Source organism: Austrofundulus limnaeus, unplaced genomic scaffold (genome assembly GCF_001266775.1).
Source record: "Austrofundulus limnaeus strain Quisiro unplaced genomic scaffold, Austrofundulus_limnaeus-1.0 Scaffold25, whole genome shotgun sequence".
Classification (NCBI taxonomy): domain Eukaryota; kingdom Metazoa; phylum Chordata; class Actinopteri; order Cyprinodontiformes; family Rivulidae; genus Austrofundulus; species Austrofundulus limnaeus.
In genome coordinates, this window is record NW_013952427.1 from 2,773,197 (window position 1) to 2,791,879 (window position 18,683).

General features: G+C 44.8%; 1 protein-coding gene across 1 annotated transcript in view; it reads right to left on the reverse strand.

Annotated features, from left to right (window-relative positions):
* Positions 1 to 481: 481 nt before the first annotated feature.
* Positions 482 to 18,683, reverse strand: part of zbtb7a (zinc finger and BTB domain containing 7a) — a 24,408-nt gene continuing 6,206 nt past the window's right edge. Inside the window, exons 2-4 of the mRNA XM_014004622.1 lie at positions 7,974 to 8,537; positions 5,921 to 6,789; positions 482 to 2,347 (exon numbers count right to left, since the gene is read on the reverse strand). Coding sequence (XP_013860076.1) covers positions 1,912 to 2,347; positions 5,921 to 6,789; positions 7,974 to 8,537 — 1,869 coding nt within the window. The 3' untranslated portion in view covers positions 482 to 1,911. The remainder of the gene's footprint in view (positions 2,348 to 5,920; positions 6,790 to 7,973; positions 8,538 to 18,683) is intronic.

An 18,683-nucleotide genomic window follows, 5' to 3' on the forward strand; every position in this document is an offset into this window, starting at 1 on the left:
ACACACACACACACACACACACACACACACACACACACACAGTAAACTGGCAGCACCAGGCGTCTTCCTCACAGTAACACCAGGCTCTAATATAATAATATCCCCTCCAGGCTGGTTCAGGGGCATTAGAGGACTACAGAGGCAGGGGGAGAGACACAGAGAGAGAAAAGGCTTGATCTGATCCCCTCCTGCTTGGAAACGTGGCTGAGCTGGGGGAGATTATTTTTTTGGAATGCAACAGACATTGTGAGATCCCCCTCCCCTTCCCCTTGTTCCCATCCCCCCATCAACCAGCTGCAGCTGCAGCTCCTGTTCGGCCTCCAAACTTGGACAGATATGTATTGCTCTCTTCATCACACAGGTTGCCTGACAGTGTGGTCCCCAGGGCCAAAAACATTGGGAATAAGCACGATACAACAAACCTCGCTCTCACTCCCTCCCCATCACCAACCCACTTCCTTTAAATATACCCCTTCTCTTGCTCTGTTGGATATCTTTAGTAAAGCTGTGCAAACATAGAAAAAAAAGAGAAAGGTGCTCACATATCTCTCTTCTTCGTACTCGGACTCCCTGCCATTCCTTTAACCTGCGGTTGGTTAAGTGCTACCCGCGCCTTGTCACACAAGGACAGATTCCGAAACAAAACAAAACAAAACAAAAAAAAAAACCTGCACAAAGTGAAGCACATTCATTCAATCAGCGTTCTAATCCTTTGGGCAGGAACTGTACATGTCAAGTGTTAAAGTTTAGGACAAACGGGTGAATCTTTTTGTTTTTTTCTCCCCATCAAACATTCACACGTTTGTTTCATTCACCCACTCCGTCAGAAATAAGACAACTCTAAGAGGAAAGATGCGATCGGTAAGTTAAGAGGTCCACATCATATCACCGCTTGCTATTCATACACATGTACAGAATTATAAAGTGTCGCGTACCCAAAGAGACAAAACAAAAAAATTTAAGACAAATTAAAAAAAAAGTAAAATAAAGGAAATTGCTGACATTGCAGAGTTGCGAAGAACAAGAGGCAACGTTGTAAAGTCAAAAGATACATTGAGATCGGTAGTGCTTCAAAAACACAAACCCTTCACCTCTTGTATTCCCCAGTCCTGCAAATAGCGAGTCCCCGTTAAAGTGGATTCGACTCAGTGTGGATTTGTTTCCTTTTTAAACAAGATGAACTATAAATTCTGAAAATGTTTTTTTTTTTTTTTAGAGTAAGTAACACTTCAATCAAACCCTTTGCCTGATTCTTTCTGGAACATTTAGAAAGAAATTGTTGCATYAAAACAGTGGCGAGTTGTTCTTGCATATACCATATAGTGGAAATGTTGTTTCTATGGTAACTGTACATCTCAGACCTGCGAAAAAGAATAGAAAAAAAAGAAAGTAGTTTCACTAGGAGGATTTGTCCTCGCTTCACTTGTACAGCAGCCAGAAGGTGCGTGACAGTCACCTGTCTTAGAGCTTGAAGGCTGTGAGGACGAAACCAGGAGARATCTAAATCAGCTGCATAGTTGCTCAGAGGTTCTTTGTATCTATCATACAATAGCCTACACACATATGCTAAATTAAAAAAAGGTTTACTTTTACAAAGAAAGAAATGGCCCAGAAAGTGGACGTGATGGGTGGATGATCTGAAGCGTTCTTTTCTCTTGAACAAATACACCAAGTGAAGTGCTTGCATGTCTAATCTGTTCCCTAAAGTAAAAGAAGGACTAGAAAGATTACATTTCTGTGACACCCTGATTTGTTTTTTAGAGGAATAGTTAGTTGTTTTGTCTTTTTTTTCTTTTTAAATTGCCGTTGCATGTTGTTTTTCTCTCTCCTCTCTGTTCACTGGCCTGTCTCACAGGCTGTGCAGAGTGAATGTGGCGTCCAGCAGTGTCCACCCCCCCACTCCCTGCAGTCTCAGGGCCCTGCCTCCCCTGATAGCTCCTGCAGATGAGGACTGTGTGAAYGCACTCCAGCGGCGCTCTCAGCGTCCGCCGCCCGGGACGCCTCCGAACGCCGTCGTCCCTTGACGGCACGAGGTCCGGGCCCGGCGTCGGCGCCGGGGCTCAGGAAAACCGGGGGTGCCCCCAGGAGCCCTGGCTCCGTCACCCGAGGTTTCCTGCCGCGGCGGGAGGGGATGCCGTTGCAGCCGTCCTTCTTGAGGTGGCGGTGCAGGTGGTCGGAGCGCACGAAAGTCTTAAAGCAGCTGGAGCACTGGTAGGGCCGCAGGCCGGTGTGCACTCGCATGTGATTCTTCAGGTCGTAGTTGTGGGCGAAGGCAGCCCCGCACTGTGTGCACAGGTAAGGCTTCTCTCCTGTATGCTTTCGCATGTGAACCTTGAGCTTGTCCTGTCTGAGAGGGGGAGAGAAAGACAAACACGGCTTAAGAACACACTGACAAGATATTTAATGTGCAACGCTGTCAGCTCCGTCCTGTATGAATTCACTCCGCTCACACAGCTTTAGGCCTTCGTTGTCACAAACTAAACTGAGGACAAAAATACTAATTACATCCTCGTTACATGCAGATATTCAGGCATGCAAGGATGAATTAAATGCTGTGAATAATTMTATTTCCTATAGTCATTTTTTAAAAGTATAAAGTCAGACTGAAGAGAAGTCATAAACTTTAAATTTTTTTGATCTGTTACAGCACCACAAGAGACCATCTGTTGATTATCACAAAGACTCGGTGTTCACCGAGTTTCATTGTTTCTGGTAACATTAATTTCTGACAGACGGATTACATTTTGGGGCAATAGTAGACAATAAAACCAYGAATTAATGACAAATATATGAGTCTTAATCCATGATTAGTTGTAAAATTAGACTTTATTTAATAAACATATATTTTAACTGTAAAATAAAGACTGTAAAAATACTGTAGGCTGTTTAGGTTTTATAATTTTTAAACTAAAAGTTAAAAATATATTACACGGACCGTACCATTTTATTTACACACAAAGCATTCTGGGTAAATGATGACGTGGATAGGTCCTCGGTGCGAGGCTGCTAGTGAGCTATATCCACCCTGAAGGTTAATCTTGGACAATATCTGATGATCGACTCTTTTAAATGAAACCAGAGAGCGTTGACAGAGAGGAGAAGGTAGAAATGACTCAGCCTGGAACTGAAAATATGGATGGAGGACCTCAGTTTAGCTTGTTTGTCGTGCTAGCGCCGAGCTAATACATATAAGGCAATATAGCGTTAGTGCTAGCGCGATGCCTAACAGGCTAAGCTGAGGTTCTTCTTCCATGAAGCAGCTCTGTTGTCCTCCATCCATATTTTCAGTAACAGGCTGAGTCTTTTCTACCTTCTCCTCTCTGTCAACGCTCTCTGGTTTCATTTAAAAGAGTCGATCATCAGATATTGTCCAAGATTAACCTTCAGGGTGGATATAGCTCGCTCACACYGAGGACCTATCCACGTCATCATTTACCCAGAATGTTTTGCATGTAAATAAAATGGCTCCATCTRTGTTAAAATATATTTTTAAAAATTTACAAAACTAAACAGCCTACAGTATTTTTACAGTYTTTATTTTACAGTTAAAATAAATGTTTATCAAATAAAGTCTAATGTTACAACTAATCATGGATCCCTTTAAAAACTAGGGGTGTAAATCACCAGCTTTCTCACTATGACATAACATCAACTTGTTTGGACGATGATACGATGTTTGTCAATGTCACAAAGTCTGTCGTGGTACRATTTCAATTTAACAATTTAATTCACAAGCCAAAGATCAATGTCATGTGTAGGTAGGTAGAGGTGCACCAAGAAATCTGCCTGCTAAATCGATCGGCCCTGATTTCCATAATTTTAGGTGATCGGCCGATCTTATYCATCGATCTCATCTACCTCTGGGTAGAAAATCAGCCACTGTCCCCTAATGTCCAGTTAAAACAAGCTTGTATTGTTTCAAAAGGTACTGTTCAATGTTTTTCAATAAAATATGATTGGAAACATTGAAGGTGTATTATGACCTTATAACGCCCGACAGTGTCAGCTATAAAAAATAAAAAGAAATTGTATCAGACTAAATCGTAACTGGCAGGTCAGGCTTTTTAAATAATTKGTGATTAACCAGAAAACTGCAATCGGTGCACCCCTTGTATGGTGATGACGATATGCAACGACATTTTCACTTTGCGTTGATGTAACTGAGTCGTTATTCATTAAGTCGATATTATATCGATGTCTTGTTACGCCCCTATTTAAAACACRATTAAAGCTGGGACATCATTTTGTCAACCCGTTTGGGGCGGGGGTGTGTGTGACGTGGATTTTCGGCCACAGGAAAAGCTAGAACGTGGAGACAACAGTGCCAGCAGGTTAGAGGAGCAAGGAAAGGAGGACGGGGAGACGTAGACAACTTATTTCTAGCTGCAGAGCAGGTTGGGAGATGTTTGTTTAAACTTATTTGTTGTTTTTTTATTAATGTCCTACAGGCTCTGAGGCGTAAAATCAATTGGAAGCCGAGTTAAAAAAAAATCTGTGTAATTTACGGACAAGCCGTACAACTTGACATGTATGCSAAAGAGTCGTGTTTTGACTGAATTTTGGGCAAGAACAAACAAGTTAGCAGTTATAATCAGAGTTAAAATATGACTTGAATCCTCTATTTGAAATTCATCTCATTGCATCTTGAAGCATTTTCAGTTTGCTGCGATACCCACCCCCCACTACACCTTATCTGTCAACCTTGGCCTTCATTTGACTCGTGTCCTTCCCTCCCTCCTTTAGCCTTTACTGTATCTCTGGCTCCTGAGCTCCTGCATCGTCAAACCTTCCTGCGCTGAGAGCTCCTAAACAAACAGGCGTAGTTAAGACGACTCCATTTGAACACACAAGGGTGATAAAAGGTGATTAGCTGTCATACAAGCAAGCTCACTGCAATCCTCACCAGTTTGTGCCTCCAAGATAAAAAAAAAAAAACCATCCAGAATAATATGTGTTAATGAAGACAAACACATCTAAGACTGCGCACACACTCAGGGAGAGGGCTTGGAACAAAGTGTCACACTGACAGAGGTGAATTATTTAAAGGACAGGAGTGAGTTATTACTTAACCCTGATCAAAGAGCATTAAGATTACAATGCCCCCTTCCCACCTCTAGTCAAGTTTAACTGCAGGGTAAATTCAGATTCTGTTATGCCTAAAGAGATTCTGGATATTTCAAGCCGAGGGAATCTATTCCCGGCGCAGGCTTGAGAGTTAAATCATTAAGAGAATGATTTCAAGGAAGACGCAGGACTTCTGAATCCACACGTACAGATGTAGAATACGAGATGTCGGCTCTTGTGCCAGATTTTGTGTGTGTGTGTGTGTGTGTGTGTGGGGGGGGGGGGTGTTATTTTTGACCCAGGTGGCACACAGGAGATTTTGTTGGAAAGGTGACGGAGGGACGAAGTGAGAGGGACAGGGTGGGGTAAACACCACAGATCTAAAGTTCACATTATTACACTGGAGACAGATCGCCGCGCAGGGCCTGTAATCCCCCTCTCTGTATCAGAACAGCACTTTATGGCAGGAGATAACGCCGTCGTGGCACGGCCTTCTTTTATAGGACCCCTATGTTAAAATTCCAGGACTTTGCCACGATCATAAAACAGACCTTTATAACAAACCAGTCCCCCTTACTCACTGACGGAACAACTCTCCGTGCTGCTAAAATTAGCATTCAACAACAATGTGACATTAAGGAAAAAATCCCTTTAGCGCCCTGTGAGACCATAATTAGGGTAAACATTTGGACACTAACTGGACTCCCTTCTTAATGCACGGCTAAGGTGGTTAGCGCTAATACTTCAGCTCTGGGCTTTGTGGCGTTTCCCACGGCTGCGCGGTTTCTCTACAGTGCCACATCCAATTCTATTAGTGCATGTGACACGAGGCAGTCGCTCCTTTAAATGGGCTTACCTGGTAAAGCGCACTTTGCAGATGGCGCATTCGTAGGGTTTCTCTCCCGTGTGCGTTCTGATRTGGCGGGGCAGCTTGCCCGCGCCTTGGATGACCTTCGAGCAGATGGGGCACTTCTGGAAGGCCTTGGAGCGCATCTTCCTCTCTCCGCCTCCCCCGCTCCCACTGCCTCTCTCCCCCGCCGCCCCGTGCTGGCCCGCGCCGCCTCGCGACAGCCACAGCGGCGGCACGCCCTGCGTCACGGAGACGGCGGCCGCGTCCTCGTGCTGAGCGCTGCTAAAATAATTCAAGTAAAATTCCATGTCGGGATCGTCCCCGTCGCCCTGCTCCTCCCCGGCCGTCGTGGACTTCTTCTGCTTCTCGATAGAGTTCATCATTTGCTGCAGGAGGGCGCTGGCCGAGCCCCTCTCGCTCCCCGTCCCCTCCCTACAACCGTCTTCCACTTTGATGTCCTGCTGAGGCTTAGTGGGGAGGTAGTAGTGACCGTTTTGCGAGGGAGGGTAGTAGGACGAGCCCAAGCTCCCTCCGTTGCCCTGCGCCATTTCTTCATCCTCGTCGTCTTCGTCGTCGTCGTCCTCCTCCTCCTTTGGTTCCAGCGTACGTGGCTGCGTCAAGGCGAGGGCCAGCGGGGAGTAGTACTCGCCGAGGCCGACGGGAGCCCCATTGCTGGGGGTGCTCCCGTTACCGTGGTTAAAGTGCAGGTGTGTGGGTAGGTCCCTGAGCTCCGGCGTGCTGCAGCTGCTGCTCCAGTGCGCCCCTCTCTGGAAGTACTCCAGGTACTCCCGGGCTCGACTCTGGTTCCCCTGCTCCTTGCCTTCTCTGCCGCTCCCCTCGTCATCGCCATTCTCGTTTCTTCGCTCACTGCCCGCCTAGCAAAACAAACCAAAGGACATAACATCAGRGGGAGCTGAAGTGAAATATAAGCAAAAAGGCAACAAATGAAGACAGTTCTGATCTAACAATGGGCACGGTTAAACTATTTAAAAGCGAAAAGCTTTTTTGTTTTATCATTTGGTTGTTTTTGAAGTAGACATCTCATGTTTTTAAATCCTTCTTTGTCACACTGAAATCCTCAGTTAGGATCTATATTAAGCCGAACTACAATACTTTGGTTTGAATTCCACCTTAKTGTAACTCCACAAGCCCCTCTTYCACCCCTTTTCTGAKGTGAGTCTCAGATCAACTCATTTTGAGGCTGTCTCTTTAAATCCAAACAAGGTGCTTAAGACCCCGCACCCCMTTCCAGCTTCCAGACTGGACCATTCTGGGCTGATAGCAGAGACACGATTATCTAGCTGTGCATGAACATTTTTATTTACAAATGAATTATATGATGTCAACAAGGGAAGACTTGTTCAACCAGCCTCACATGTTGGAGCCAGAGTCTGACCCAGAGCCAGAGGAGGATGAAGACCACCAAACTGTAGTTGGTAAGTCCATACCTTAAATAGAAGGCATCACAGAAAACTGAACGGGTTGAAAATATTACCCATACGAAATATAAATATTTACCAGGAGAGACTAGATTCAGCTTTTCTGCACTGACTCCAAGAACACAACAAAATGTATTTAATGACTAAAAAAGTGGATTTTGCACGATATGTCCCCTTTAACGCATAACTGGAAAGAGCAGCCAAATTATGGCAAATTATATTGTTAGAAATTACTATTTAATTTTAAACATCTAAAAGCCCAAAATGATACTTCTACATGTCCCGTATGATAGGACACTTTCAATAAAGACCAAAAGGAAAGACTTAGTTGTCATGTCTCCACTGCTACACAGCCTCATGCTAAAGGAAGCTGTGAGGTGCTGAGATGTGAGTAGTCTGTGAAATAACATGCTGTCCTTCCACTAATGCTCAGCATGAGTAAGTGCCCAGGCAGTGGGTGTGTATTTGACATAGTGCGACACTGAAAACGGACAAAGCTATGCTGCCTGTTTATAGAAGTGGACAGTTTGGAGCCTATAACCTGTTTTTACAAAAGGTGGACATTTTCAAATGCACTTTCCCCAGGCTTCACTTCTTGTTCCATAAAAAAGGTGTCGTACCGGCGGGGAGAGCACTTTGGTGTCCAGTAGGTGCGTGCAGACGTTCTGAACAGGCAGGACTTCCAGGAGGTGCGCGGCAGCAAGGATGTCCGCCACACTGTTATGGCTGACGGTCAACGTGGCCGTGTAGGCAAAGTCCAGCAAAGCTCCCAGAGCATCCGCCGCCACGAAGTCGATGCTGTAGATGTTCTGCTGGTCGGCAACAGCCCCCGAAGTGAAAAGCTTGTGGAAGTAGGAGCTGCAGGACGCCAGGACGGAACGGTGGGCCGGAAACTCCCGGTCCTGGGTGACGAGGAGGACGTCGCACAGCTGCCCGCTGAGCCGCTGCTTGTTCAGGCTGCCCAGGACGTCCGCACTGTGTTCAGGGAAGGGGATCCCCACAGGGCCTTCCTCTGCCTCTCCTGCGCCCCCCCTCCCGCCCCCACCCCCACCGCTCGCCAGTCCCCGGAGCCGCCTTCCGCCTCTCCCGCCGGCTCCTGACGACATCTTCCACCAGCCTGCCGCCGAGCCGCCGAGCACAGCTCCCACCCGTGTATCCGTCCTGCCGTCTGTCCGTCTGCCTGTCTGGAAAAAAAAGTGGGGTCGGGGGGCAAGAAAAGGACAATTTCAGTAGATTTACCTTTTTAGTGTACAGGGAAAAGAGGAATACTGACTGACAGGCTAAAATATCCACCAGCTGTTACTACAACCACAAATTTTCTGACGGGACATAATTAAAAATCAATGCGAGCTGCAGAACCCAGTGGCTGCAAAAAGTAAAATCAGACTTTTAGGTGTCGGAAGAAAAACTTCAACAGAAGTTTCTCTCGGGTTTTCATACAAATTAGCATTTTTATTAGAAAGAAAACAGTCTAGACGAAACACTTTTTTTACGAGACTTCAAAGCAAGGTGTAAGAAATATGCAAATAGATGGTTTTAAAATGATGACAATATCTTACAAACCCAAACTGCAATAATGGGAAAAACATTTGTCAAGCTGAAACATTATACATGCTCAACCCCTAACCTCGACCTTCTCTTGTATTTTTATGCCTAACGTGCCACTGTGGCTTCCATCCTGTGTAGAAAATGTTATTTCTTGTCTTMTTTATCTGTTTGTTTCTCAGTAATTCCTTTTTTTCTACTACAAAATTAACATTAACAATACACTTAAACACTGTACGTTTCCAAACTAAATTAATCAGAACGTCTCGTTCTGACACGTTTCTTATAACCAAGAAAACCTAATTAACCTAAGAAAGTAGGCTAAATTTATGCTCCGTCTGCCTGACCCACAACTGAACTTCACTGTGAATATTTTCCATTTCACTCCTTTCAGCTGGACTYAGGAGCCTTGAGACAGTGTATCTTTAGGTAAGGGGGGAAATTAGCCATATGGTAACGCCACAGTGCGGCTCATCACAACTGCTCAGATTTCAGCTTTAAAACAGACGATAGCTGCAGACCGGCGTGAAAGCSGARCGRTGACAACGTCCAATAAATGAGTGTCTAAAAGCTATTTACAAGACTGAACCCATCTGATCAACCCCTTTTTGTTTGCAGAATATAATTTGATGTATGCGTGCAGGTGGTTGGGTGCTGGTTTCCTTGTATACAGTGGATAAATACGGATGTGTGCACGCGTTTGTGCAAGAAATCAAGCAAGAGGTCGTGGAGGACAGATAAGCAGAGGGCTGTGGGGATCAGAGTGCATGCTGGGAGCTGGGCTGCGCAGCCTATGTACMCTGTGACGGTCAAGAGCGAGGGAGGCGGAGGAACAAGGGAGGAGAGGAGGGTCGGCKATGGAGGAGAGACGAGGGTGGGGTTGTTAGCGCAGACCCTGTGGAAAAAAAAAACACTCCACAGGAGGAGGAAGAGGACATGCAACAAGCTGCAAGAGAACAGTATTAAAAAGGGAGGTTGTCAATCCGGTCTGAGCTGGTTACCCCACCCTGTACTGTGTGCCAAGTTTGAGAAAAGGCCTGTCCCCTTGCTCACGTGTGTGTGTGTGTGTGTGTGTCACTGTGTGTGGGGTGGGAATTAAAATGATCGACTGAAGCCTACGCAGCGCATGTGTGTGTGTGGTGGGGGGGTGGGTTGGCAGAGCAGTCCATCCTCAATTTCTCTGTCAGCGAACACACACACAAGAAAATACAGCAACATCACGGAGACATCAATAAAGCACAAATCACACACAAACAAACACACGCAGGAACACCCCATCCACACACACACACACACACACACACACACACACACACACACACACACACACACACACACACACACACACACACACCAAACAGACCCACGGGACGAGGCTGAGCGGTGGATATATTAAATGAATTGCTCTTGACAAGATTCAAGTTACTTTCCGTCCTCGATGTGTTTGAACGTTACACCCACCACCAAAACCTGCCTAACCTGGCTGCCCCTCCTCTTTTGTACACGTTCACTTGCATTCACCTTTCTTATTACTTTTCCTTTCTTCTGCTATATTTCGCTTTATCCTCCATAGAGAAATGCTCATTTTCAAGAGCACCTGCTTTATGGCAACATGTCAAGTCGGAGTTAGGTTTACCTTGACCTCTGCAATGAGGTCATCAAGGGAATAGAGTCGACCCCCACCCCCCCACCATCGTCTCATTGAGATTAATTTATCCAAAAGCTGCAATGATAAGAACATTTAGAAACATTGCAGTGTGTTTAAATGGCAAAGATAACACATTTGCATTAKCCTGTTAAATGTGATTAACAGTAAACTGCTCCACACTTTATCTCTCGCTGTTAGACTCTTCGAAATCTTTTGTGACAAATGGCTACGAAGCATCTGTGAAGACGACYGGCGGCTTTTGCAAAACTCCACTGAAAACACAACGTATTCCCCAGCCGCCCGTCTGAAGGCGTTGAGGGAGGGAGAAGAAGGTGAAAAGAAACGACACGGGAAGCAGGGAGAGAATTCACAGATCACGTCCTTCACAGGTCCATCCAGAGGCTTTCCTTCCACACGGACCTCTCCAGCACCTGCACTGGACTGGCCCTATCCCCCATACATGTACACACACGCACACACACACACTGTCTTCGGCTGATCCTGGGTCACGGCTTTGTGAGGTAAAGACGCTGAGCTGAGAGGAGATAAAAAGACACAAGCACACATGCACAAGCATGCGGACATACGCAAAAGTTGACTCGGTGCCAAGCGAAGCACGGAGGGACCGCTCTGCATGCAGGAGCCACCTGTCACCAAATAAACCTGCACAGAACATGAAGAAATAGGAAACACGGTGCCCCAAACCTGATCCCGACACCTCCACATGGTTTGAAACATTCCTTATCACTAATTCATGCCCGTGGGTGACAAGGCCTGCAATCTAGCACAAAGCAGCACTGCAGCTGTCCGTGTTCGCGGCGTTCCATTTTCAGGAAGGGGCCTTCGCTCGATGCGCAGTCCATGAGAGCCCAGGCCTGCTTTGCAAGTCAAACAACTGCTTTAAGGCAGGGCCGACTCATCCTATCCCCACCTTCATCACCTTTAATTCATCCGCAACATTGTTRTTTTTTGTTTGTTTTTTGCTCCCTTCCCATATATCTACACAATGATCTTGTGTATTAACAATTTCTGTTCTGCGGTTATTTCAGTTGCGTGTGTTTTAACAGCCTCGTGGACCCAATTTGCTTTCCATCCTCCGACAAAAAAACTAAACAAAGCACGACAACAGACCGAGCTGGTAGGAGTGGTGCTCATGTTGTTCGACATGTATCGTCTACGAAAAGGTCTGCAAAGTTTCCACTCTCCCAAGTCGTTCACTGACACATACCAGTCATTCCTACATACAAAGGAACAAACTGTTAACTCTGTAACCTCAGATGGCTCGCACACACCAGAACATACGGAGATTTTCTTTTAAAAATAGAAAACGCAACAAACAAAACGTTAAAAGTCGACCTTTGAATGGACCGAGTTCGAACACCCAACAGCCCCTCCTTTTGTAAGCATTACTCAAAACTTTCACTTTAAAGTTCCTCTTTTTACGACATGGAAATCTGAAACGGTGCACATTTTAAAACTCCTGAAAGTGTTAACTTATTACGTTAATAAAAACGTATGCATTATGTAACTAACTTATCAGAACTTAWAAAATCCTTGAGGACAACAGACACCAGGAATAAAATTAAAATTTTACACAATTAGACCAACTTTTGACCTTGTGTTCTTGTCTGTGCTTTCATGACATTCTTATCATCTCTCTATTCTCACTCCGACTCACAACCGTGTTCACCTCTTGGCACAAAGCCCCCAGCTGTTTGTCGCAGAGTCACCTCACTCGGGTCGAACAGGGTCAAAGTTAAACCAAAGATGATACTTTATGATAAGAGGAATAGGTGTGTGTGTGTGTGTGTGACAGTTCTGAGGAAAAGTGGATTTTGAGTAACTGCCGCGGCTCAGTGACTCATTGCTGCCAAAGTGGAAGGAAACCTGATTGGCCATATTGGGAAAGAAGCAGGAAGAGGGCAAGTGACTGATAAAACTAGAGCTGGTCTACAGGCCTGCCAGCTTTCACTAGAAACTAACCAGGAAGTGCTGCCAAAACTCAAAACGCAGTCTGTGGAAAAAAAAAAAGGTAGTGGGTGAGACTTACGCTCGCTTAAAACCCCTGAGCACACGGTGGCCTGGGAATCAGGCTCAGATGTCAATGATAAACTCAAGACATCTTATACAAGTACCTAGTATAACCTGCTGCAATGAGAGGAAAGGTAACAACCCTCAGGTTGGGCAAGGTTTACAGTGAGAAAACTGGCCTGGGTGGGGGGAGGTTAGAGTCTTCTTACAGTACATTTTGTACTTTTACTAGCTGCAGCCATTCTTTAAAGGTCTCATTGTTAAAAGTTAATATACCCTTCAAACATCATAGTAGAAAAGTTACAAAAGTAAAAATGGATGAGACAAAGACACTACGCCGATTAATTTCAGTAACAAACTGTTGTTTGGTTTACTCTAAAAGTTTTTAAGCAACACTGGAAACACACTAAATATGGGTGCACCAATAAATCGGCTGGCCAATTTATCGGCACCAATTTCCTTAATTTTGGGAGATAGGTCAATACTTAGATAAGATCGGTGGAAAAGTTAAATAATGGTAAATAAACAAATAAGAGACTGATTTCTCATTTACCTCTACAAAGGTCTGAAAATCAGCCACTGTTCCCTTTTGCTCTGCTGTGAGCTCTACCTCATGTCCAGTTAAAACTAGTTTGTAAAGGTTCAAGGGTATTGTTCAATGTTGGGCAGCTGTAGTGGAGTTAGGGGAGTCATCCTGTAACCGGAGGGTTGCCGGTTCAATCCTCCGTCCCAGCCTTCTCAGTTGTTGTGTCGTTGAGCAAGACTCTTCACCCGCCTTGCCTATTGATGGCCTCTGTCAGTGTGCCCCAGGGCGGCTGTGGCTACAATGTAGCTTACTGCCATCATTGTGTGAATGGGCGCTTTCAGGTCCCCATGGGGCTTGATAAGGTGCCATACAAGTTCAGTCCATTTACCATGTATTTCAATAAAATAAGATTGGAACATTGAAGGTTTATTCTGAACATATAACATCGAACAGTGCGAGTTATTTAAAAACAATCTGTATCAGCCAAAATCGGAATCGGCATGTCAGACATTTTCAAGATCGTGATCAGCCAAAAAAAAAACTGCAATCAGTTCACCCCCAACATCTATTCTTTTACAAAACTCAATTTTGAGCATGGAGCTTGTTGGTATCACACGTCAGACAACATTTAAATGTAAAGAAGGCCTCAGAAGTCTGCAGATTCAGTCCAAACACCTCAAATAGCAAACCTCATATAATAAGATAATTTTTCATGCTTTGCATATAGTCTAAGGCATATCTTCTGCTGCTTACATCTGCACACAATCACACCAAACTGATTTCCTCCCTTCATTGAGCTAGGTTCAAAAGGTTGGGCAATAAAACAATAATGATATACTGTATATCGCGATAGACACGTGATCAATGTCAACAGAAAACAGTAATAATATATATCGCAATATCAATAGAAAATACATCCAGTACAATGCTGATAATTTGATTCAGACCTGCATGGCATTCTGAGGGATGTAGACAGTGGAAAAGGTTTAGCTGCTCGACCTCTCACGGCCCAGCTAAGCAAGGCTGGTGGCATCAACTAGTTCACTCTTTGGTAAGCTACAACCTGTTGAGTAACATGGAGCTGCCTCATAACTTCTTAAACATAAAAAAGAACGACGTGGAGTGAAAGGAGAAAATGAGTACAACAGCTTGGGAGAAAATTGTGGATGAAAGAGGAAAGGTCATGTCACTAGTTTGGCAGGTAAAACAAAAAAAATGAATAAAGACTTATCTATATTGACTGATATGAAACACTTATAATCGCCATATCGCCCGGCCCTTTTCAAAACTTTAAACCAAACTTGCGTTTTATGAAAGTTGTTGTCTGTTACTCTGGATCTGTAAGCATGTGTTGACAACCAAGATGTGTAAGGAAACACGTGGCCTCAGAAACACTCCCACACATCATCGCCCAGCTGAGCGGTTGATCAGTCAGCGCAGCCTGGCTGCACCGCTCAGAACGATGGGGGGAAAGAGGACTTCCTGTGTGTCAGTGGCAGGCCTGTAACAGAACCCACTCTGTTATCAGATGACTAGCTCTCTGCTTGCTTGATCTCTCTGTCCCTACTGTCTACCCCCCCCCAACACACACACTCCTTCCCTTCCTCTCATCTGTCGCTCTCATCATTTCTCCATGTCTGTCAGAGACACTGCAATGCATAGTATCCACCACATCACTCACTTCCCCTTTCCACTGCTGAGGAGGCAAAGCTGAGCGGACCCACCCACCTTCCCTGTGTCTCAGCATACTTTAATGCAGCCCGTACATCGTCTCTCTTGTTTCACTGCAAACCAAGTCCCTACATCAGCATGCATAAGGTCAGATTGGTCGCATACCCGCCCTTCCAGACTCCAGACTACTCTGTCCTCAAATTAAATAATCAATTTACTAGTAATAACAAAATAACAATAAATTGAATGAATTTTAACAGAGTTGACAAAAGCCCATCTCTTTGACTGATGTTTTATGCTGAAAACCCCTCTTTAAAACTTCTAACTCTAAAAGTGTGATAGAGAAGGACCTCCCCCRTTCTGCAGAAACATCCCTGGCCTCGCACTCTTCCTTTAATTTGATCAGGTTGCGTTGGCCTCTCCATAATAAATGTCCCAGAAGAGAACAGAAGAAGCCCCTTTACTCCCCCTGGTCCTCAGCAAAACAACAGAAAAACAACAGAGAGGGGTCTGTCTGTCTAGCCAGGGTGGAAGCTGTGGTATACTGAGCAGCTGACCAGGGGAAGCAAACATTAGGGGGAAGTGAAGCTGCATACACTAAGAAAGAGGCCGACGACCCGACGTCAATCCATCAAACTTCGACATCGCATTTGAGCCCACAGGTTGAACTTTATGCCAAGAAAATATGAAAGTTTTGTGCATCCCGCCATCTTTTTTAAAATCTAAAATAAAGCTTCAAACTGCCACGGCGACATCACACAACCTGTCTTCTCCCGTCTGCCTGAACCTGCTCGTTTTGGGCCAACGTGGTGCAGGCACAAACATACAGGAATATCAAACTGTACTCAGCCTCACCGCCAAATTGATGGGTGGTGTCTTGGACCTGCCCACAGTCACTGAAGTCCCCTGCAATTCCCCGGGAGTCTATTGTTGGTAACACAGACGTGCATGCATGTGTGCACACAAGTACACACTCGCACACAAACACATATGGTGTCCTAGTGTAACCTYATGCTGGAATTTACTTGAAATAACTTATATATTTTTTCTTCTGTAGTACCTTAAAAAAATAGCCCCACACACGTAGGGAACTTTATTTCCTTTAAATAGACTTTAAACTTCTAAACAGAATTTAAAAATTGTTTCATTTGTTACTGCTTTCTAAACACTTTCCCAGCATTAGGGCGTCTTCGTGTACTGTGCACGTCTTTTACCATTCATATTCCCGCACATAAAAAAAAAAAACAAGTCCAACAAGTATGCAAAGCCAAAAACAAAAAGGAAAAAAAAAAAGCATCTGGTTATCGAGGAAAAGAGTCGGGGTTGTTGTGAAGTTTTTTTTTTAAACTACTAGCCAAAAAAGTATGCATTACGTGGCGGTAGGCGAGATAAGAATCTGCTTTTGACAAGATGCTGGCGAGCAGACTGGTAGGTGTCGTGAGGCTGACTGGGGTTTGAAAAGCAGGGAGAGAAATCCATCTGCAAGGGTGCGAGTATGTCAGGATTGTGTGCAATGTTACCAGAGTTTAAGTTTGTTTTAACCTCGCATGTTTGAGGCAGCTTATCCTGACGGTGAAATAACTYAATGTCCTGATGAAAACAATGCTACTTTATTAGGTTTCTCAAAGTATAGATTGATGTTGCACCTGTACCTCTCAGAAACAGAAAGCTATGTGATGTGGGGGTTTCTGTGGAACACCCCCAAGGAAGCAGAGGTACGATGTGCAAAATGACTTAATCTTCTCCAATAAAGGCAACAATGCCACTTAACACCACCAATGTAGGGTGCCAAGTTTATAATAAAATGTAAAAAATGAATGTCACTATCACATTTTTATTATTTGGCTCACTTTGAGTGTAAAATCCTAGTTAAAAATTCTCCACTAGCATTTTATTGCTATTAAGCTCACAGTTCTTACGCTTTGCTCGTTTTCATGTTAAATTCAAATGTCATGTTAAACATTAAATAATATATCTAAATGTAAAATTAAATTTTTAATGTTGTGACTAAATGTTAACRTTAGAATAGCAGCCTTTGCCATTTGTGCGAGACTCTTGAAATAACGTCATCCGGCATCAAAAGCAACCGCTAATGCTGCTAAGCTAACTGCTAAGCTAACGCTTCCCCTCAAACATCAAACTTGCAGTTGCGGTCGGTGTCTGAGCTGCATTTCAAACTGCCGGACTACAGGCACCATTGTTTTCAATGAACACATTTTGAATTTGAAATTTAAATGTCATCTTCAGCAGCATTAAGACATCATCACCCTGCGAAAAAAAAAGCTAACATTGCTAACCCTGCTAACTCTGCTGAAGATGGCAGTTAAAATTTTCAGTGGAAACATGTTCATTGGAAACCATATGTATCTGGAACAATATGGAAATGCAGCTCAGACACTGACCGCCAACTGCAGTTTTGGTGTCTTGTAGGAAAGCGTTAGCAGGGTTAGCTGTGTGAGCAGTTGCTATTGTCGCACGATGATGACATCATAACAAGAGCCAAGCACTAACAGCAAAGGCTGCGTTCCATTCCAAAATACTTTAGTGTAAACTTCAACATTTAACCACAACATTAACAGTTAACTTTTACATTTAGATCTACCCTTTTAGAGATAGGATTTAATATTTCAATTTAACAGTTTGTAACAATTAGCAAAATGTAAGAACGGTGAGCTAAATAATGAAATGTTAGTGTGGAATGTTTTTACCTATTTTCCACCAAGAAAGGGAGCTAAATAAAACAGAGGGTTAGTCAGACTTTTTAACATTTTACTTTACACTTTCGTCCCATAGTTACCAAGGTATCTGATGGGGTGGTGTCTGTGGAACACATCCCTACTAAGCAGCGGCACACGCCGTGCAAATGTTTTAAACATCACTTTATTGACACCATCACAAATGCTAAAATACCCTCGACAGGGGACAAAAACAAAACAACGCAGAGCAGTGCCGACGGAGTTAAAAAGTCAGCAAGATGTGAATAAAAAAGTGGTTCCTTCTCTCTGTAGTGTGCTGTGCAGCAGTGACCTATTTGCCATTCCCTTCCTTATCAGCAAGTAGGTCGAGAACTCTGAACTCTGTCGAGTCCCTTGTCTCTCACCCTCCTACACCAATGACACAAAGTAGTGGTGTTTATTTCCTGCGCCTGCCTGTACTCTCCWCTCCAGCACAGTCTAAATAAACCATGCGTGAATGCCTTTGTGTTCCTTAACCAAACAGGCAGAACAGTGGGCACCTAACTAAGTACCACCGCTGCCTGCTGGTCAGCTCAGCTGCTAACCACTCCGGGCAGGGCTTTACAGCATTACCAGGCAGGAAACTTGTGAGTGGCTCTAGTCATAAAGGCAAGGCCTTGCCTGATCCCATACAGACCCCGCTCTCCTCCACCTCCACACCACACCATCCTATCCACCACCCTCTATTTTCAGCCCACAACTCAGCCCTGCATCTCCCCCTCTCATTGGCTCCACAGCAGATCACTCACCACACCTCCTCCTCCGAATAGGCTGACGGCTGTTTTCTTTCCTGGATGGCCGAGGGCAAGGCACTCTGGGATATAGAGGCTGAGGCCCCRTTTCACCTGGTCCGCGGCCGCCGCCTGGGACTACAAGCCCCAGCTCTGCGTGTCCTCACCGCCCCCACCTTCCCCTAAGCCTGCTCTAACGTAAGCACTCAGGGCTGAATTATACAGTACAGTGTGTTGCTAGCAGGCTGACAGGTATTAAAGTACAGACCGGCCCATCAGGACAGGGCCAGAGCTCTGCAGGAGGAGCCCACCCTCATCTGGCAGAGGGTGGGCTCCGTCCTCAGCTCCTGTCACAGTTCAGACCTCCCCCCCCCCCACCTCATCAAAGTCCTGACCTAAATGGACTCCTCTCCTGAACAGTTCACACACACACACACACACAC